This window comes from Rhinoderma darwinii, chromosome 5 (assembly GCF_050947455.1).
Source record: "Rhinoderma darwinii isolate aRhiDar2 chromosome 5, aRhiDar2.hap1, whole genome shotgun sequence".
In the NCBI taxonomy this organism is placed as follows: domain Eukaryota; kingdom Metazoa; phylum Chordata; class Amphibia; order Anura; family Rhinodermatidae; genus Rhinoderma; species Rhinoderma darwinii.
Window position 1 is genome coordinate 301,668,621 of NC_134691.1, and position 22,648 is coordinate 301,691,268.

General features: G+C 40.1%; 1 protein-coding gene across 8 annotated transcripts in view; it reads right to left on the bottom strand.

The window, feature by feature from the left end:
* KMT2C (lysine methyltransferase 2C) overlaps positions 1-22,648 on the bottom strand; it is a 219,778-nt gene that overhangs the window by 91,014 nt on the left and 106,116 nt on the right. For all 8 annotated transcript variants that reach the window (XM_075827356.1, XM_075827361.1, XM_075827357.1 and 5 more), the window contains exons 7-11: positions 8,607-8,769; positions 6,738-6,909; positions 4,282-4,396; positions 3,305-3,477; positions 1,806-1,954 (exon numbers count right to left, since the gene is read on the bottom strand). In XM_075827356.1, coding sequence (XP_075683471.1) covers positions 1,806-1,954; positions 3,305-3,477; positions 4,282-4,396; positions 6,738-6,909; positions 8,607-8,769 — 772 coding nt within the window. The remainder of the gene's footprint in view (positions 1-1,805; positions 1,955-3,304; positions 3,478-4,281; positions 4,397-6,737; positions 6,910-8,606; positions 8,770-22,648) is intronic.

Sequence of the window (22,648 nt, forward strand, 5' to 3'; positions counted from 1 at the left end):
GCATCACAGAAATCATTACAGTGTTTTTCAACTCTGTAAAAAGCAAAAACTAAAAACATTGCATGCCTTCTAGCTCACATACAGCGAGTTCAACAACAATTGTTGTTGCGTTTTAAAAAAAAAATAAATTGTTTCGGTTGATGATCTCACATTGAGAGACATTGGAGTTTAACTACCAAAACAAAAAAAACGCATGTTAAAAATGCAACAAAAATGCAGTGTGAAACCAACCACTTAATAAAAGGAGCATTTTGTATAATAGTTTCCTTGTTTTGGGAACATCAGTTTTACCTTAGTAGAAACTAAGAGGGATTAGGAAAACGCTGAACTAACACTATGGCTCTGTTCACACTTAAAGGAACAGTGTCACCACAATTTTTTTTTTTATATGTTAAAGATGATGTACTTTATTAAAAACGTTTGGATTAATTTGTGTGTTTGTGTGTTTGTGTGTTACTTTTTCTTATTTTTACACTTTTTCTTCCCTATGGGGGCTGGCATTTTTTTTTCCATTTCTGTATGTTTCGATTAACGACACATACAGACATGGAATACGGCAGCTCCAGTCCCATAGGGACTGCGAACGGGGCCCGTTCCATCCACTTCAATGTACGCTGTCTGTGTGGGAACGGCGCATGCGCCGCTCCCACACAGTCCAATTTGAAATGCACGCCGTTCGGCGCCATTTTCCTGTGGACCGGAAGTCGCGGCCGGACAGTAAGATTACTACTTCCGGTCGCGGCTTCCGGACTTGTGCACTTGGACCAGCGGCAGCAGAAGGAGCGGACGGGCCGGAGGGAGCCGCGGCGGCAGGAGCAGGTAAGAGATTTCTATGTATGTTCGTGTTTGTGTGTGTTTACTACTGTATGTAAACCTACTACACTGTGTGTTAGCTCAAAAAATGGCGACACACAGTGTAGGAGGTTAGACCGTTCAATCCCCTCGTTTATCCCGGCACTAGCCAGGATAAAGGAGGGGGGGATTCTCAGAGCTCACTAGAGCGAGGGCTTTTTACCCAATTTTGCAGCATAAAGCAATGTGGTTGCTTTACCACATGCAATGCTGCAATTTTGGGAATGGCTCCATCTAGTGACCAGCAATGGGAAATATTATAAATTAGAATCCAATTTATAATATTTCCTGACTCGTGAAAAAAATAAAAATAAATTAGAACAATGTTTAATCACCCACACACTAATTGTTTAACAAAAATAAATAAATCATGTTTTGCTGGCAACACATTCCCTTTAAGTCATGGCTTCCGTTTATAACGGAAACTAACACACGGTCAGATCCCTCGCATAACAGAAACCACCAGTGCCCATCAAACCCCACTGAATTACTAAGGCGGCTGTCGCTTTCCATGTCGTCTTAGGGGGAAAATTTGCACTGCAGGCATGATAGAATCTGCGATGGAGGCTGTGAATGGAGCCTTCAACACAGAGGAGTACAAAGTTAATCTCAGGACTGCATTATTGAACCATATTCTGATAATACAGTAGCAGGGCTGAAAGGAAATTCAAATTCAGTGTCATTACAAAGGAAATTTATCAACGTTGCTGAACATTACTTTGACAAACAAATTCTGTTTCCAATTAAGAAATGGCAAGTATGAGCCAGGCCTTATTGTCCAACATCAGTTCCCAAACTCACTCATTTCCTTGTGTCTGAATGGCCATGAATCCCCACAGCCATCCAAAATCTATTAAAAAGCCTTCCTAGAAAAGTGGTGGCAGTTTCAGCACAAAATAAAGATGACCCCACGTTACTGCCCATCTTCAATATATAGTTGAAAAAATACTTACCGGGTTCAGATTCCGGAACGTCCATTTCCATACATTCTTCCCCTACATCCTCCTCCACTTCAGGTTGCTTACATAATGCGCAGATGTAATCGTCTTTTAACTGATCATCTAAATAGTCTGCACATTTTTCACAGTCTAGATGTATCCACCTAAAGTAGAACAAAAAAAAAAATAGATGTCAACATAGATGATCCGATAATATCACGTGAAGTAAATATAATGCTTTATGATATTTTGTGTAAAACATTTTCTAAATCACATGTACTCTGTTAAAGGTTTAGCAAATGTTCCAATTCATAACTACATGCTGAACTTGAGTAAGAAGCGACAGATTTATAAAGATGCCTCTAAATAAATCTGTCATATCCTCCAGCGTGGTAAAACGGCCGTGGCCGCGTGCCACAATGGTCGCGCAACGACCACAACCCTGCGCCATCCATCCCAACCAGACACAAAATAAAAAATAAGTACGCTCACCTCATGGCTCCACTTCTCCCCTCCATACAAGGTTCTGAGGCAGAGTAGTGTCCGAGCCATATATGCAACTCCGTGCTGCATCACGTACAACGTCCTGACAATGCCCAGCGTCAATACGTTAATGAGCCGCACCACACGGCAGAACACACAGAGTACGTAACGTGTCCTAAAGAGCCTTTTAAGGTTGGTGATATTTGCCTAAGCGATTGCTTATTCTATGTATATCGTATAAAAAAAAATCATTGCTTGCTTGTTGGCAGCAAATGTAGACGGGATGTGCTGCCAACAATAATGTAATCTGTAAGATGGGGAGCCCTCAAATGAAAGCCCGAATGACCATTTGTGCAAAAAATTTGTGTGGACTACAAATGCGATTCACCCTTTTGCACTTTGATATACAATTTTAAATTTGTTATACAATAAAATTGGAACCGTGATTCCTTTTATTTATACACGAGCGCTGGATCATAGTCTCTTTTTTTCTGCAAAAACAATATAAATGTGGTAAATGGGCAACGCTTGTTACAGGCAATTAATCTGCCCGTGTAAAAGGACTCACTGTGGACCCCTTAGTGCGGTCTGTGAACACGGCATAACCATGTGAATAAGACTGTGCATATCAAGTTTTTGCCTAGGTTTAATGTATATGCCGGAAAAAGCTCCAGACATATACGTTAAACATATCCCATACAATTGAATAAGTCACCCATAGGCTCTGTTAAAAAAAAAACAAAAACGTATACTGTGCGGTATACGTTTCTTTGCAGGATCCCCCGGGAAAGAAAGTCGTAGTCAACAATGCTTTTTCATCCTACCAGAAAAAAAAAAAGTATACCAGCGTAAACCAGCCTGATGGAGGCCAAAAGGACACACTTGACCTCCGTTGGGCTAATGGAGCTCTATAGACCCGTTTAACGTATACGACGCAAGCTTTCCTGATGTACATGCTAAACGTAGAGCAAAACAAGGTGTGCACAAAGCCTTAGGGAAGCTTTGTACAAGAATAAAACTTCATTTTTTACCTTTTGCACATCTGGCAATGCAAAAGATCTTTGTGCACGTCTGCTTGAAGAGGATTATCACAAATCGGGCAAGGCAAACTGGTCTGCTGCTGGAAACAGTTATCACATATCAAACAGTTGAGATACCACTGACGACTGGTCCGTGCACCACATTCTGCACATATACGGCAGTTCTAGGTTTAAAAAAAAAAAAAAAGGCAAAGAAGAGTTATTTTAATCGATGTAACATTTTTTTTTTTTTCATAAAATAACAGCACGGTAGAACAATTTACGGAAGTCAGCTAAAAGGAGGACTACTGAAGCATTGACATGACTATTTCATGATACTTCAACAAAGAAAACACAATTTATCCACGTCAGACATCAATATCATGATCTTATGAATTACAGCGTAAAAAAAAAAAAAGTTCTTAAAGTGAAACCAAAACACAAAATGACCAGCAATTCTATAGTGAGCAATTTTTATACGTCTGTTAAGTTTTTAGAAACGTAGGATTTGTTTTCTGGACAGGATATAATGAAAATCTAAAAACAGAACATCCCAGATTTCCTTTACCCATTAGTATACATTTACTAGGACTGGTGTTCCATGTTGCAGTAGGTCAGTTAGAAAAAAAAATAGTTTTGCATGAGTTCTATTCCCCAATGTGGCACATGCCTGTACCGAGGTTGTACCAGAAAACGTTCACCTCCACTTCTCCATTACAAGTGGCTGAAGAATTATAAATCCGTTGGAAGACCATGGACCAATTAGTGGACAAAATAATTGTCATTTACATCAGAAAGACCGGCAAAGAATATTTAATAAATGCCATCATAAAGTCAATCTATTACCAGAAGGCACTCTTTAATTTGACTATCTTATGATTGATCTTCTTTAATGTGTTTCATTGTGGTTCCGCAAATAACAGCACCTCCCAGCCTAACCGAGAGGTACTAAATAGCTGTAAACAAGTGGGTTCTTTAGGCCAACTTACTTTACACTTCCAGCCATTTGTTGGTACAGAGTCCATAACCGGCTGCAGACAAAACGTATGGTAACCCTTGTCACAAGTATCGCAGACGAGCATCTTGTTGTCATCTCCAGAGTGTCTGCAAGACAAAATTATGAAAAATGTGCTCAGCTAACAAACACATGGAAAATAAATAGGTAGGAGCCGTCTATATGTGGACTCCTAGAGAATAAAATCACGGATTGTGATGGACGAAGAGGTGCAAGATGCAGCTCTGATGTGGTACTGTGACCAGTCCTGCAGCTGTGCGTCCATCACGTGACCAGGACTGACTTTTATACCCTGGGAGAAACATCGAAGGTATGTATTGAATGAAAGCAAGCAGAGAGCTTGAAAACTATGAAGATGATGCAGATACCATTACTAGTTCATCATTGGGAATCTAACTACCAGGACGACCCCCCCCCCCCCCCCCACCACCACTGATCCTCAGAATGAAGGTGTCATAACGCTAGTTTTATGCTGTGGCTCGTTTTTCCCTACACTGCGTATTGAATGGCCACCCACTGTGCGGGGGAACTACAATTCCTCGACATATGCTATAAAATTATGTGATGGTAATATCCCTTTTAGGAAGTCTTAACCCTTTCAGGACCAAGGGTCATTGATGCCTTAATGACCAGGCCTAAATTTAAAGTTTTGGTATACGTTCTTTTAAACGGTCATAACTTTTGAACTACTTCGGATAACTACACCATTTTTTTTAGAATAAATCACACTTTCAAATATATATATATATTTTATTTATTTTTTGCTACATATGCAACACATTTTCTATTACAAACAAACAATTGATCAAAACAAGTGGTAGATTTAGTGTAATTTATTAAATTACACTAAATAGTGAACGTATGAATTAACTGACAATTTATTATCACGCTAACTTACCTACTGTTCCTGCCTGCCTATTCTAACACTAAGGGGCACAGGGAATACAAAGTATATACATATACACACACACATACATACACAATTGTATGTAATGCTTTTACATTTTCTCCTGTCTTCTCTCGATCAGTCTCCTTCTCTCTGAAACACTGACAAGTGGAGATGACTGAGGAGAGGACAAGTGGGAAAAGTTTGTTTACAAACAAACTTTTCAGAGATCACCATTATTTGTTAATCATGGTGGTCACATGCTCAGTAGCCGAACCAATCGGCTCGGCTGTCAGAGAGCAGGTTCTTGGGGAGCCGTGGACATTGACACCGCCGGCGTCAGAGCGCTCTCCTCATCGCTATGCCGGCATTAGTAGAGGTCTGTAGATTCACATCCTGGCTGCACAGGGTATATGCAACTAGGACATGCATGAAAGGGTTAATAAGGGCCAATTCGATGTTCTGGAACCTGGTAGTGATGAATTAAAAGATATACACAGAGCCCAGAGAACTTGTTACGTGCTATCTCTCACATAGCAGAGGGATATGACATTATGACATTTTTCTAGCATAGACAAAAACCCACCCCAAGCAACATGTGTGAATGGGACACCAAGCTGTAAAGTGCCATGGTTCCAGAATAGACAACCCCCTGGCTTTAGGGTTAAAACTAGACTTTTTTTTTTCATAGGCAGAGTCATATTGTGTGAACACGATTGTGAAATCACCACAATGAAACTCAAGAAAAATCTAGAAACATTATTAAGACATCATCACATAACAATTCTGATTAGTAATAATGTAAAAATATTATGTCAAAACCACAATGGTAATAAAAATTATAAAAAAAAAAAAAAAAAAAAAAAAAAAAAAAGAAGAAAGTCTATTGCAACACCACAACATATTTCTGCCTTACAAAATATAAACACACCACGATGGAACTCTACAAAGAACATTAGACCAACACTATTGTGACATTAGCAAAAATGTCAATACCAATGGAACTCGGGTGGGTAAAAAAAAAACAAAACACGTGAGATCATCTCAACAAAACTCTACCAAGTTCAAAAGACAAAACGAGTATTGTGACATCACCATGGAGCTCTGCCTAAGAAAAGTACTGTGACATAACAAAAAAATAATGTCTAGGAATAAAGACAAACACGGTTGTGACATCATAAAAATATAACTGCCTTAATTCACAAGCACCTGGCAATAGGGGAAAAACTAGACTTTGTACTAACATAATATTATTGTCTCTTGTCACTATGGTCAGTAATGTATTGTGAGTATTTGTTGTATCAATGCTACCATGTCAGCAGGTATGAAACCGGAAATGTTCAACAGATAATGACATACTCCATACAACTTCAAGTGTCACAAACCACAGAATTCACTATACTAGTTAGTCATGTTTTGTCTTATTACTCCGATTCAGTGTAAAACTGGAAAAACAAAAAAAACACAAAAACATAAAAAACAGACACTAAAAAGTAGGTCACTACAACCTAAATATCCATAAACACTAATATTATACAACTTACTTGCAATTCTGACAGACTTTGCAATCTGGGCATTGCCAGCCAGCACGCTTCAAAGGGGTCACTGCTATGTCCAGACACATGCCATGGTAATGCTGACCGCAAGTTGTGCAAAAGAGCTGATCCAACAGGTCTCCAGAGCTGTCACACAGAGCGCAGTTTGCGTTGTCTTTATCTGAAAGAATAAGCAGCATGAATGAAACTAAACTCGCACAACATAAGTAAAAGTTACAACAAAACTATAAAACAGTGTTTAGGTTCCGTTTCTCAGCTCTGCCACCCTTCGCTGAGCAGTGGTAACCACAGATAATACTAGTTACTATAGGATGCCAATGGCCAGATTATTTTGGCTAGCACAGTATCTGAATATTTGAGAACTACAAAAGAACTGAACTGCAGATCTATTACCTTATTAATTGTTAATAAATATTATTAACCCCATCCTGTCGCAGTTATTTTTTCCTGCCTGAATTCCAAAAGCCATAACTTTTTTTTATTTTTCTGTGGACATGGGTCTGGTTTTTGCCGGACAAGTTGTACTTTTTAATGACACCATTTATTGTATAATGTACTGAAAAGCTAAAAAACAAAATATGTGGGGTGAAAAACAAAACCAGTGATTAATCCATTGTTCTTTGGGTTAGGTTCTTATGGCATTTACCGTGCGGTAAAAGATACATGTTAACTTTATTCTACGGGTCAAAACGATTATGGGGATACCAAATGTACATATTTTTTTTATCTTTTACAAATTTTACAAAGTAAAAACGCTGTAAAAAAAATTGTCGTTTTGTCTCGTTATATTCTGAGCTAACTTTTTTTTCTGTCAATGGAGACGTGTGAAGGCGAGCGGTCATTTTATTGGTACCATTTTGGAGTACAGGTACTTTTTATTCCATTATTTGGGGGGGGGGGGGGGGGGAGTGAGCACGAAATGACCATAAAAACACTGCTTTTTTTTTTTAATCTTTTTTTTCTCACGGAGTTCACCAGACAGCTTTAATAAGGGTATATTTTAATAGATCAGACTTTTACAAACATGGCAATACCAATTATGTTTACTTTTTTTTATTGCTTACATAATTTACAAATACAAAAAAAATAGAAATGTTTAAGTTGTTTTTTTTAGTCCCCTTATGGGATTTTACAATGGGATTCCTAGATCGCTCAGGCAATACACTGTCATACTTAATAGGACACATATGACAGACCTGGAGGCCTTTAATAGTCCTCCGGCTGCCATTGCAACAGATTGGAACCCCGTGATTGACCATGCGCTCGCTCTATACTTTCCCTTCAAACTTTCGCTGTACATTCCGGGCGGGTGTTGGGTTGTGGTTAACATTAATCATCTTTATATAACGCCAACGTCTTCCGCAGCACTTTCCAATTAAGAGGGAATATGTACAGACAATATCAGACATTACATAGGAACAAACTAGTTAACAATTGAAACAAAAGTAGTGAGGACCCTGCTCGCAAAAGCTTATACTCCATGAGAAAATTAAATGACTGAATTCATATGACTGAAGTCATGAAATAAATTCACAGCACACTAGAATTATAAAAGGCTGCCTGGAACTGAAAAAAAAACAAACAAAAACAAAAACAAAACAAAAAAAACTGTGTTACACTGGACTGTTTATGGGCTGGGTCTGGCATGCCGTTCAGCCCCAACAAGGTAAATGGTACTGAGCTGCAGTACCAGACTAAGCACATGGACAAAAGTGGCGTAGTTTCTAAATGGATGGCTGGTGTGAAGACTTGTTTTCTAATCCTGGGCAACCTCTTTAACCCTTGCAGGACTGTGGACCGGATTTTGAAAGAAACACCAGTCTATATGCGTAGTGTGTAAAGAAAAGCCTCACTTACAACAATCAAGAGCCTGATCGATGTGCTCGGGGCAAAGAAGAGAAAAGCAGGAGAGATTCTGGAAGGCGCCAGATCCAGCAGCGCAGGGGTAATGGTAAGTCTGGGAACAGGTCTCTTCACAGCATTTGATAGTAGCTCCAAGGTGCTTACAGTATGCACAGCGCTAGAAATAAAGAAAACACGAACATAAAACATCTGCAGGAGACATTTTCTTCTCGCAATGCCGTTAAATACACGAATGACTTCTACAAAGAACACACAGCTTGTATAAAGCTACATAGTAAACATTGGTACGCTGCTCTGTAGGGAATGTGACAATAGTTGCGGAGTGTTCCGGTGTGCTGTAACTTCTAAAAAACATATTTGGCAAAACCAACCCAAAAAAAACAGAAACCCCCTTACTTTAGAGCATTTCAAATCATAGCTACATGGAAGGGTTAATGTCAACGTCATCAATGAGACATCGTATACTGAGCTATTTCCTGCTGACATTTTCTAAGCGTGAGGGGAGGATGACTGATCAGCGGCTGAGGGAACTGTACGAGATGTGGCGTACCCTGCAATAGCCCCTCCAACTACCCTCCAGGGGGCAGCTAGGAGTACAATCACAAAACACTAATTGAATGATTAAAGTCCAATTGAAAGGTACCCTAATCGAGTGTTCTAGTGGCAAGATCCTTCTTAGGTACACATATAGCAGGGCTATGTTCACTTGTGTAATATATATATTAGAAATGTAAGGAGAATGGACATAATCTCCATCTACGATCTATATAAAAACTCCAATAACTTTATTTATTCACGGACAAGAGAATATGGATATCTACGGCCATTACGCCATGCATAAAAAACATTTTGCCGAAAAGATGAGCTGAAAACCACTGCAAAATTCACCGTTTGTTTTTTCTATTTTACAGATTTTGCGGAGGCTTTGCATTGTAACGGACTAAATCTATGGCAAAACTAGAAGAAATCGGTGGCAGACAGGACCTACTGCACATTTTCAAATTGCCCTTAAATAGGTGTAATTATTTTGGCTGAATGTAAATGGGGTTTTGCTAAACACAATTTGCATGCATTGAACTGTATTTTACAACAGCTTTTTGGTAGGGAATCTGCACCAAATACACCCCATGAACAAGACCTAAAAGTTTATTAACCCCTTCAGGACACAGCCTGTTTTGGCCTTGTGGACAGATGATTTTTTCAAATCTGACACGTGTCACTTTATGTGGTAATAACTCTGGAACGCTTTTACCTATCAAAGCGATTCTGAGATTGTTTTCTCGAGACATATTGTACTTTATGTTAGTGAAAAAATTTGGTCGATAAATTCAATATTTATTTGTGAAAAACACCAAAATGTAACAAAAGTTTGCAAAAATTACCATGTTTCCAAATGTAAATGTATTTGCTTGTAAAACAGATAGTAATACCACACAAAATAGTTACTAGTTAACATCCCCCATATGTTTACTTTGTTTGCATCATTTTTTTTTCACATACTTTTATTTTTCTAGGACGTTACGAGGCTTAGATCTTTAGCAGCAATTTCTCATAATTTCAAGAAAATTTCAATAGGCCATTTTTTCAGGGACCAGTTCAGTTCTGAAGTGGCTTTGAGGGCCCTATGTATTAGAAAGTCCCCATAAATCACCCCATTTTGAAAACTGCACTTCTCAAGGTATTCAAAACCACATTTAGAAAGTATTTTAACCCTTTAGGCATTTCACAGGAATTAAGGCAAAGTAGAGGTGAGTTTTACAAATTTCATTTTTTTTGCCGAAATTCATTTGTAATAAAAAAAAAAATCTGTAACCGAAGATTTTACCAGAGAAACGCAACTCAATATTTATTGCCCAGATTCTGCAGATTTTAGAAATATCCCACATGTGGCCCTAGTGTCCTAATGGACTGAAACACAGGCCTCAGAAGCAAAGGAGCAGCTAGTGGATTTTGGGGCCTCCTTTTTTTAGGAATATATTTTAGGCACCATGTCAGGTTTGAAGAGGTCTTGTGGTACCTAAACAGTCGAAACCCCCCAAAAGTGACCCCATTTTGGAAACTACACCCCTCAAGGCATTTTTTTAGGGGTATAGTTAGCATTTTGACCCCACAGTTTTTTTTGCAGAATTTAGTGGAATTAGTCTGTGAAGATGAAAATCACCTATTTTTCTGTGGAAACATAGAATTTTTTAATTTTTGCAAGGAATAAAGGAGAAAAAGCACCCAAACATTTGTAAAGCAATTTCTCCCAATTACAGCAATGCCCCATATGTGGTCGTAAACTGATGTTTGCACCCTCAGCAGGGCTCAGCAGGGAAGGAGCGCCTTTTGAATTTTGGAGCGCAGATTTTGCTGGATTGGTTTTCAGTGCCATGTCGGGTTTGCAACGCCCCGGAGGGACAAAAACAGTGGAAACCCCCCAAAAGTGACCCTATTTTGGAAACTACACCCCTCAAGGAATTTTTCTAGGGGTATAGTGAGCATTTTGACCCCATAGGATCTTGTTTAGAGCTAAGGTGACCAAAAAACAGCGATTTTGGCGCTTTAAATTCTTTATTTCTTACAGCGTTCACCGTGCGCAATAAATTAAGTTTTAATTTATTCTGCCGGTCGGTACGATTACGCCGATACCATATGTGTATAGTTTTTTTTACGTTTTGCAGCGTTTGCACAATAAAATTACGTTTCTATAAAATAATTTATTTTCTGGGACACGCTATTCTGAGGCGTAACTTTATTTTTTCGTCAAAAAAGCTGTGGGAGGTCTTGTTTTTTGCGGGACGGTTTGTAGTTTCTATTGGTACTATTTTGGGGAAAATGCGACTTTTTGATCACTTTTTATTCTATATCTTGGGAGGGGTGGTGACCAAAAAATAGCGATGCTGACAGTTTTCCATTTATTTTGTTTGCGGCGTTCACCGTGTAGAAAAATTAACATTATAGTTTCATAGTTTGGGTCGTTACGAACACGGTGATACCAAATATGTGTATTTTTTTTTTTAACGTTTTAATTTTTTCCCTATAATAAATGACTTATTATAGGAAAACAAAACCTTTTATTTTTACACTTTTATAAAACATTTTTATTAACATTTTTTTTACTTTTTACACTTTATTTTTTTGTTTATTAACTCTTCTTTTACTTTTTACACTTTATTTTTTTGACCTGCAGATTTGATCGCTGCTAGAATACATTACACTACCTAGGTAGTGTAATGTATTCCAACTGTCAGTGTGACGTCACAGTCACTCTGACAGTTAGTCTACGAGGGCCAGTCAGAGGCTGGTCCTCATAGGCTTCCATAGATGGCAGACCCGGAGGCCGTTGCCTGGCCTCCGGATGCCAACACAAGCATCAGCAGCCCCCACGATTGCATGGGGGCTGCTGATGTGCTACAAACCTCCTACATGCGGAGATAGCAATCGAGCCCCGCATGTAACGGGTTAATTGCCAAAATCAGCGGCGATGAGCCGCTGATCGACAACACTGGAGTGTCAGCTGATCTCCAAGTTCCCGATGCACACCTTGTCGCCGACAGTGTGCATCGGGAACGACACAGTGACTTCCTGTCACTCTGACAGGAAGCCTATCAGGACCAGCAGAAGGTTGGTCCTGATGGGCTTCCGTCCATGGCAGACACAGAAGCCATTGTTTGGCTTCCGTTTGCCATACTATCGGCAAACCCCGCGATTTCGGACCGGGGTCTGCCGATATGTTAAAAACCCCCTAAAATTTGTCAATTGCAACCGATCGCCGAATTTAAGGGGTTAATTCGCCAAAATCAGCAGCAAAGGACCGCTGGCCAGCAAGAGTGGAGCGTCAGCTGAACTCCCGGTTGCCGATGCACTCTGTCGCCAACAGTGTGCACCGGGAAAAACTCAGTAACTGTACGTCCTCGTGCAGGAAGTAACCTCCCGCAACGACGTACAGTTACTTACTCGTTCGGATAGGGATTAATGGAGCCGATCTTACAAGTTTAGGAAATTGTTGCCATATGCAAAACGTATAAAGTAGAATTAAGGGCTTATTCAGACGAACGAGATATACGTCCGTGCAACGCGCGTGATTTTCACGCGCGTCGCACAGACCTATATTAGTCTATGGGGCAGTGCAGACAGTTGAGTGATTTTTACGCAGCGTGAGTTCGCTGCGAAAAACTCACGACATGCGCGAAATACGCACAAAGAACGGACATCACGCACCCATTGAAGTCAATGGGTGCGTGAAAATCACGCGCACTACACGGAAGCACTTCCGTGGGACAAGCGTGATTCGCGCAACAGCTGTCAAAGTATGAATGTAAACAGAAAAGCACCACATGCTTTTCTGTTTACAAACATCCAAACGGCGCATCATACGGGGCTGACACACGGAGCTGTAAAGTGCCCTTTGCGCACGCAAAACGCACACACTCGTGTGAATCCGGCCTAATGATATAACCGAGTGACATACATTAATATCAAAGCTTTAGAGAAGTCAATGCTCCTTAAAGAGAATGTATCACATATATTTTATTTTCCTAATGATAAACACAGTGAAACGTGTTCTTTTTTTATAATTGTTTTTTAGCTTTTAATTGTAATTTTTTTTACTTCTATTTTCTGTACATGATTATGGGGCAGCCATCTTGCCTGAGCTTCTGTTAACAGTATTTAGAGATATACTTTACAGCAGCCACATGGACTATAGGAACCTGTGAACTGGAGGGGACCCTGTGCAGAGGTCATTATGCAGGAAGGGATAGGAGGGGAGCTGTAACCATCCCCTATTGTCAATGGTGAGACCTGCGATATCTATATATAGAGATGTCACCTAATTATAATCCTGCCTGTGGTGATGAGATGTCTGCTGAGATGTGATCTCTACTGAACAGGAAGGGTCAGTCTATTGTGAGGCTTAGTGGCCAGAGTGAAAACTGCAAGATTTCAGGATTATTTTTTAATATAGAAAAATGATGACATATGTTTAACATTAAAAACTTTATTTAAAACAAACAATAAGTCATTTTCTAATGACACAATCCCTTTAACTGCAGACAAAAAAAAAAGAGTTTAAAGCTCAGAGGCTCCAGTGCTGTCACGGCTTAACCTGCCAAATTCTTGTCAGGCCTTTTATGACGCATGAGTCATGTATCTACCAGGAGTCATAACTGTTAAGTTAATTAGATCCCCCAGATTAATCTGCTTAGTTCAAATCAGCATTGATTATTCTAACCATTTAACAATGTCCCAAAACAGATGTGCAGCCCAGCAAACTCACTTTGCCTTCATGTTTACAAAGTGTGATGACATTTTTACAATTATGCATAATCTGCTCAGCCAGTATTAAGGAGAGACATAATAATTATTTGCCATCTGCTTTTTAATTTCAAATTCGCCTCCTCTGCATGTTAAGCTAATAAGCATTTTTTTTTTTGTTCAGAGCTTGCATGGGAATCAAGTAAAGAAATGTGTTATCAGAAGTAGAATCGCTTCTTGGTTGTAGAAGACTGTTCACACTGACATTATAGCGAATGAATGAATGAAGTCAAACAGAATGCAACTTTTTTTTTTTTTTTTAACTCTGGGTAATCAGTAACATATAAAAAAAATTCCCCATGACAAAGATTTCCATAACCTTTAACACCTTAGTGACTGCCAATGCGCCTTTTCACAGCAGTCACTAAAGGGCTTTATTTTGATGCATTTGCCTTTTTACGGTGCTGAATCAGAATAAAAGTGCCGTTGGGAAGAACAAATGCTAACTGCATCCTGTAGCGGAGGTCTTGGAGCACAGATCGGGGGTTGTTGTCAGCGGTCCCTAAAACATTTTTTTTTTTAAATCACCGCATCTGTCAGTGCCCCCTGATCATCTGGTCACCCACTTCCCAGAGTGAAGCACATCCCTCTTTACTCTGATCTACTTACTTTTCCTCTTTTTTTTTTATATATATTTTTTCCAAATAACACGGCAGCGTTTACCACCTATATTTGACAGTAACTTTTTTTGCTTTTGTAAAAAATGCTTACAAAAATAAATAAATAATTAACGAATACATTTAGTAGCCCAAGGCTACATGCACACGTTGCGGAATTTGGTGCAGCAAATCTGCATCAAAACCACAGGTAAAATCTGCACCTAACATTTTTTATGCGTTTTTAGGTGCGGTTTTTTCATTTAGAAGCAGAAATAGGTGTGTTTTTATGCTGCGGATTTGTCCTTTTCTGCTCGCGAACTGTAAGATGAATTGACATGCTGCAGCTTTTAAAAAAACGCACCACAAGTCAATTTTCATGCAGAAAAAAATCTGTTTCTTGAAATCTCATTTACTTTGCTTGTACTGTATTACGTTGCAGATTTGCCGCACGAAAATCCGTACTTCATACGCATCGTGTGCATTTGGCCTTAGGGTTATCCCACAGTTACGGATTTGTACCGATAGTTGTATGTAGGCCAATAATCCATTCTTGAATTTAAAAAAATAAATGCAGGAACTAGTGTTGCAATGTGGTATCCCACAATTTCATTCCACCCAGAGTACCTCAATTTTTAGCGACTCCAGGAAAACATGTGAATGTCGCAAATTTTACCCTCCGTACATTTTGTTTTACATTTCTGTGTGTGATCAAGTCCTGAAATAAGCAAAACTAATATCTACGCTAGACAATTTATTGCCCAGAAGCCCACATGCGCGTATTACAGATCATAAATCCTCACAAATGTCCCTGAAACGTAAAACATTTTTGGGAATAACTATCCACGCTACCGGTGTATTTTCAGCAGTAATGTCCCAAACCGGCCACGAAACCCTAATGTGTTTCAAGCATTTTAACGCCAACTCTTAATTCCCACAAGTAACGACCCAGGCTACAATGATCATCTAAACAAAATTGAAGAGGGATACCTGCTCTTCCTGCCTATACGTCCATCACAACCAAATTTCTGTAACTAAACCTGTTTAAAATTCGTACAACCCCAACCAAAATGTACCCGTAAATGTATCCCACAATTAAGCCCACGCCACCCGTGTTTGTAGCCGACGAGCTTCATGCACTTTAGTGACAATTTTCAAGTAGCCCAGAGAAAACCCAGGTTATGATTGCCAGAATAAGTTTGTCATTAACCACCCTCCTGAATAATTCTATCTATCTCTCCCATCCCTCTCTCCCATCCATATCTATCTCTCTCTCTCTCTCTAGCTCTCTCGCTAGCTCGCGCTCTCTCTAGCTCGCTCTCTCTCTAGCTCGCTCTCTCTCTAGCTCGCTCTCTCTCTAGCTCGCTCTCTCTCTAGCTCGCTCTCTCTCTAGCTCGCTCTCTCTCTAGCTCGCTCTCTCTCTAGCTCGCTCTCTCTCTAGCTCTCTCTCTAGCTCTCTTTTATAACTAAAGAAGACATGATATAAAATAGTTTCTTCTGACTGTTCTTGTGACTGTCACACCACACACACATGTTATTTTCATTCATATTACTGTAAGTACAGTCAGGATATTTTTTTATTTGTAGGATATCTAATAATCAAGCAGCTCCTTATCAATACATTATGGGCTTTATTACAGTTTTCTTTATGTTTACTAGATTACACCCAATACTGACATTACTCTGGGGCTAGTGATCCTATACTATTCCGATAGATGTTTTGTACACAGTTTATAAATTCTGTAGGTGAATGGTTGTTTTGTGCATTTTGCCTGCTTTGCCAGGCAGGGGCCCGTTATAGTGTACCACGTCGCTTGGCACGTTCTTCACTTTAGCAGGGAATGCTGAAGCTAAAGAGACGTCGTATGGCCCAGTCACTATAAAGCTCTACAGGTGTTTTTCAACTTACTTTACTGTTCCCGCTATCATTTCTTATATATCAGACTACAATGCCGTGAATTTCTTAATGCTCATATTCGCTTTACAAAAAAATAAAATAAATAAAAAAATCTGTCTTTAAAGTGACATTCCCGGAAAAAAAAATGAAATTTGAATTCTTTTCACCTGCTTTGCATTTGCGAAAGCTGTGGGATCAAAATACGACACTCTCCAACACATGCCTCAAAGGGTGAAGTTTTGAAAATGAGGTCCTCGATTTTGCATTCTAACATTCTGAAGGTTTTGCTTTGTTTTTAGCTTTTGTTTTTGGGATAGGAAGTTATTCAACCCTTTTGCTACTGCAGCAATTTTCACGCTTTGGTTCCACCTAAATAAAACCTGAATTAACCCTTTAATGACCACAGGATAGGTGATAGTTGTCCAATTGCTGGGACCAGCGCTGATCGCGAGGAGTTGCTAAACCCAGAATTTCAAAATGGATGGCCTATCCTCAGGATAAGCCATAAATATTAGATTTATGAGGGTCCAACTCTCAGCACCAACGCTGATCAGCTGCTTGAAGTGTCCGGGTGCTTGTACTAGCTCTGCCACCTCTTCATGGTTTACATAGGTTTCATTCTTGTTTGTATTTGTAGACACTGCTACTTTTGTAGCAACTGTGCGAGGTATTGCAGTGTAGTCCCATTCACTTGACTGGGACCACACTGGAATACCTTGCACAGGTGATGCGAAAGTAACGGCGTGAACAATTACAACCAACCAGTCTAAAACCTGAGGTAAACAATGAAGAGGCTGCAGCGCTCGTACGTGCACCCGGACACTTCAAACAACTGATCAGCATGGATGCTGACAATCAAACCCCCACCGGGCTAATATTGATGGCCTATCCTAAGGATAGGCATTGCATTTTGACATCCAGAACAATCCCTTTAAATAGAAGATAGAGCCAAAGCAAAACCTTCAGAAAGTTGGAATGCAAAACAGCACAAGGTAAAGCTTTGCTCTGCACACAAAGGGTCAAAACCCCCCCCGGGTCATGGAAGGTTTACACTCACACCACAATGCCTTCTTCACATGTACATAGCATGCTTGCACTAGGGATGATGGTCACAATCTCCTGTTTGCTAATTGTAAAGTGAAGCGGAGTGATAGAGTGATATGGAAAGATTGCCCTGATGCCTTGGTTCATTTGACATTTCACAGTCCAGCTAAATGAAGTGAGAACCTGAAAGCATTAATAGGAAAACATATCCGTGAAAAATATGATTAAGCTGCTCTGCTTCTTGCATTACCTCCATCTCCCCTCTTTTAACCTTTATGTCTTGCACATGAATGAACACGGTGTCTGTTCTGACCTTTACACACGGCTCCGATTGATACAGCAAACAAATGGTGGCACAATTTTCAGTGACGGCCTGGGCTTTTACTCTGCCTGCCCATGGTCTCTCCGTGAACCATTTCAATAAAGTCAAATTTGACTGAACAGCTCTAAAGGCAGACAGCACAACCTCGCTCAAGTTCATTAAAGAGGCTCTGTCACCAGATTATAAGTGCCCTATCTCCTACATAATCTGATTGGCGCTGGAATGTAGATAACAGTGGTTATTATTTTGAAAAACGATCATTTTTTAGCAAGTTATGAGCAATTTTAGATTAGTTTCTTAAAGACCAACTGGGCGTATTTTTACTTTTGACCAAGTGGGTGTTGTAAAGAAGTGTATGAGGCTGACCAATCAGCGTCATACACTTCCCATTGTTCCAGCCCAGCATGATCCACAGCACAGTGGTAGTCGGCTCTGTAGCTTTAGTATTCCGTTTTTTAGTGTTCCCGTGCCGTATGCTAATGAGCATAAAAAAGTCATATCTTCGTTTGAAAAGAGTCATATCTTCATTCCTCACGCTTTTCCGAGTTTACCCCGCCTCCTTACTTTTGATTGACAGCATTCACGATGGGCCAGAAGTCACAATTTTCGGCGGTGGGCGGGCATAAGAGGAACGCGCGTTTCGGTGCAAATGCCTTTGTCTGGGTGCGAAGGCATTTGCGCCGAAAACGCGCGTTGGGGTGGACTCTGGTTGTACCTCTTCCTGCATTTGACCATGGGTATGTTATATCTCTTTTAATATGCTGCATCTATTTTTCATATGATCGGTTCTTCCTTCAGTATATACTTGACCACCTGTGTGTTTGTTGCACTTGTGATGCATGCTATTGCATTTCTTAATCCATTGACCATATATATGGTTTAGTCGCACTGCCCGGTGCTCATGTGGTTTATTAATACTTTGCACATACGGATTGGGCTCATGTAGCTTAGTGCTACATTTGTATGTGGTTATTAGACCAATCTTTCATCACGTTATTGGTTATATTTGCATTTGCTAATTTATTAATATATGACCCATACATGACCTATAAGTATCTTTTCACACACATTTTTTGTGTTTACTCAAATATATCGACATCCACATATGGTCAAAAATGTCTTTATATTTTCTCTGAAGGCTAATCATGGATACAAATCTGTAATTTATAATCATTTGGTAGATATGTGTCCCTCGCTGTCCCTTTTTAACTGCTGGTCTATGGATTTTTTCATTTTTATGCATGGTCTACTGTCCTGTATCATGTATGTTAATAAAGTATTTTTCTATTTTTCATAAATTCTCTGTTTCTTAGCATCTTTCCTCTAGGTTATATATATTCCGTTGTGATGCTTTTTGGGTAAACACCCTAGGATCAACCTGTGCAATTTGCATATACTTTTCCTCTTTATATTTGGTGGGCCATATTGATCCATGCTGCATTTTCGGTTTGGTTAAAGACAGAAACATGATCAAAGATCCTCCTACTCCCCCTGCATGCTGTCAGCTTGCCCCTCCCTCCTCTGTTCCTTCAGAAAGGCTGAGGCAGGAGCTGCAAATCCATGAAGCTCCCCCTTCATCCTGCTCTAGCTCAGCCTAGATCACAACTAGAGAATTCTGGTTTTAAAACAAGACCTCTCTAGCCATGATCTAGCCCGCACTAGAGCCATTTGTAGCGAGAACATATAAGAAACATCCTTGGCTACGAAGGTCCTTCCCGGAGATGAGGAAAGAGATATGCCTATGGCAAAGAAAGGGTTATGTGTAGAATGTATGGCAGGGCAATTGTGACCTAAACCAAATTTACGACTAATTGAACATGTATGTAACCTAGATTATGATTAATGAAATATTTGTTTAGGCCACACCCCTTTTAAAATACCACGCCCCCTATTTGAATGCTACGCCATTGAATTAATATTTATCCCGAGCCCGCTCTATACTACTGTATATAATATACCCTCTGACACTGCCCTTACACATATTGCCCCCACACTATATAATTCCCGCAAAGCTGCCTCCCACAGTATAATGGATTTCAGCTTCAGTTTTTTTTGCTTCTTTTTAGATTAATTGCCCAGCCCTAGCAGAACATCTACCTCATTTGTAGCCATTGCACTTAATATAAGTACAAAATGCAATAGCTCTAGGCATCTACTAGATACGATTGACTAGCCATGACCTCTACATTACTTTCTTCTTTAACACCAGGACCATTAACTTAAACCTAGTGTTACCTGAATCAGTACAAAGTAGGTGATTAAAAAAATCTGTATGTTGCTTGTATTGTCTCCCCAAACTTCATTTTGAAACAGCGGTTTTCTTAATGCTTGTATACTGCTCATCTGTTCTGCTACCTGTTTAAATCACAGTAAGTAGTCGTCTTGGCAAACCAAAGCCACTTAAAGAGGCTCTGTCACCAGATTTTGCAACCCCTATCTGCTATTGCAGCAGATAGGCGCTGCAATGTAGATTACAGTAAAGTTTTTATATTTTTTAAACAAGCATTTTTGGCCAAGTTATGACCATTTTTGTATTTATGCAAATGAGGCTTGCAAAAGTCCAAGTGGGCGTGTTTAAAGTAAAAGTCCAAGTGGGCGTGTATTATGTGCGTACATCGGGGCGTTTTTACTACTTTTACTAGCTGGGCGTTCTGACGAGAAGTATCATCCACTTCTCTTCACAACGCCCAGCTTCTGGCAGTGCAGACACAGCCGTGTTCTCGAGAGATCACGCTGTGACGTCACTCACTTCCTGCCCCAGGTCCTGCATCGTGTCGGCACCAGAGGCTACAGTTGATTCTGCAGCAGCATCAGCGTTTGCAGGTAAGTAGCTACATCGACTTACCTGCAAACTCCGATGCTGCTGCAGAATCAACTGTAGCCTCTGGTGCCGATGTGTCCTCGCTCGTCCGACACGATGCAGGACCTGTGAGTGACGACACAGCGTGATCTCTCGAGAACCCGCTGTGTCTGCACTGCCAGAAGCTGGTCGTTGTGAAGAGAAGTGGATGATACGTCTCGTCAGAACGCCCAGCTAGTAAAAGTAGTAAAAACGCCCCGATGTACGCACATAATACACGCCCACTTGGACTTTTACTTTAAACACGCCCACTTGGACTTTTGCAAGCCTCATTTGCATAAATACAAAAATGGTCATAACTTGGCCAAAAATGCTCGTTTAAAAAAAATAAAAACGTTACTGTAATCTACATTGCAGCGCCGATCTGCTGCAATAGCAGATAGGGGTTGCAAAATCTGGTGACAGAGCCTCTTTAATGATTTGGGAAGCAGACAGACTTTCTAGAGAGTTCTAGGTATTATTATAACCTGCCTGTGGACTCGTGGGTTTTTCAGCTGCTATTACATTGGTAGCTTGCCATAAAAGTAAGTAAAAACACATCAAGAGAGCCATAAAAATTCTGTCAGCACAAACCTAAAAACACAACGCAAACAACTATTCAACGCTTAGGGTATGTGCACACGCTAGCTTGCTTTTACATCTGAAAAGAGACTGTTTTCAGGAGAAAACAGCTGCCTCGTTTCAGACGTAAAAGCTCCTCCTCGCATTATGCGAGGCGTCTTTGACGCCCGTAAATCTTGAGCTGCTCTTCATTGACTTCAATGAACGGCTCAAATTACGTAGCAAAGAAGTGTCCTGCACTTCTTTGCCGAGGCAGTCAATTTACGCGTTGTCGTTTGACAGCTGTCAAACGACGACGCGTAAATTACAGGTCGTCGGCACAGTACGTGGGCAGATGTTTGCCGACGTATTGTAGCCGTATTTTCAGACGTAAAACGAGGCATAATACGCCTCGTTTACGTCTGAAAATGGGCCGTGTGAACCCAGCCTTACAAGAATACAGACTTTACAGAGAGCATTTACCTGAAATCGCACAGCTAGACTTTAAAGGCTATGTAAACCTTTGAACACTTTTTTTCCATCAATAAAACAATGTATTATGCTGTTTTAAGCAACTTTGTAATTGGTTTTTATTAAAATAATATTTTTACTTTTTCAGATACAGCTTCCATGTATTTTAGATACATACCTATCTTGCGCTCAAATCTCAAACCGACAGGTCAGCGGGACTGACTACTTTGGTGACGGCGGGTCCTGTGTGATTCAGTTTGTCTGTTCCCGCTGAGTAAAGTTTGTTTTTTCACAGAAACCATAGCGTAGTCGACTACGCTATTGTTTCCATGAAGAAAAAACTTGAAGTCAACCAGAACAGGAAACAAAAGAATCTCAGAAGTAAGACAAAAGTAGTCATTTTCTGCCACACTAACTAGCGGATTTCCAAAAATCGGCAACTCTTATCAACCATCTACAAACACTGGTAAGACATTTTGCTCAGACATCACTAAAATGGTACATGATCAAAGATATATATATAAAAAAATCCTCATACTAAATTCACCTTACCAACCTGCTGCAATTACTAGATATATATATTTTTTTACAATAAATACAATATATAATAAGAAGGACATGGGATCAGACGGAGGTGTAAAATCATAGTTTATTTAAAGCGTACCTCAAGGCAAAAACAATATTAGTGCAGGAGTGTGCACTATAAGGCTATGTTCACACTGAGTATTTTGCAGGAGGAATATCTACCTCAAAATTCCGTTTGGAAGTTGGAGGCAGATTTTCCTCTCCCTGCACGCCGATTTTCGCGGCGTTTTTCGCCCGCGGCCATTGAGTGCCGCGGGCATAAAACACCGTGAAATACGCTTTCTCTGCCTCCCATTGAAGTCAATGGGAGGTCAGAGGCGGAAACGCCCGAATATAGGGCATGTCGCTTCTTTTTCCCGCGAGGTAGTTTTACTGCTCGCGGGAAAAAGACGCCGACGCCTCCCATTGAAATCAATGGGAGGC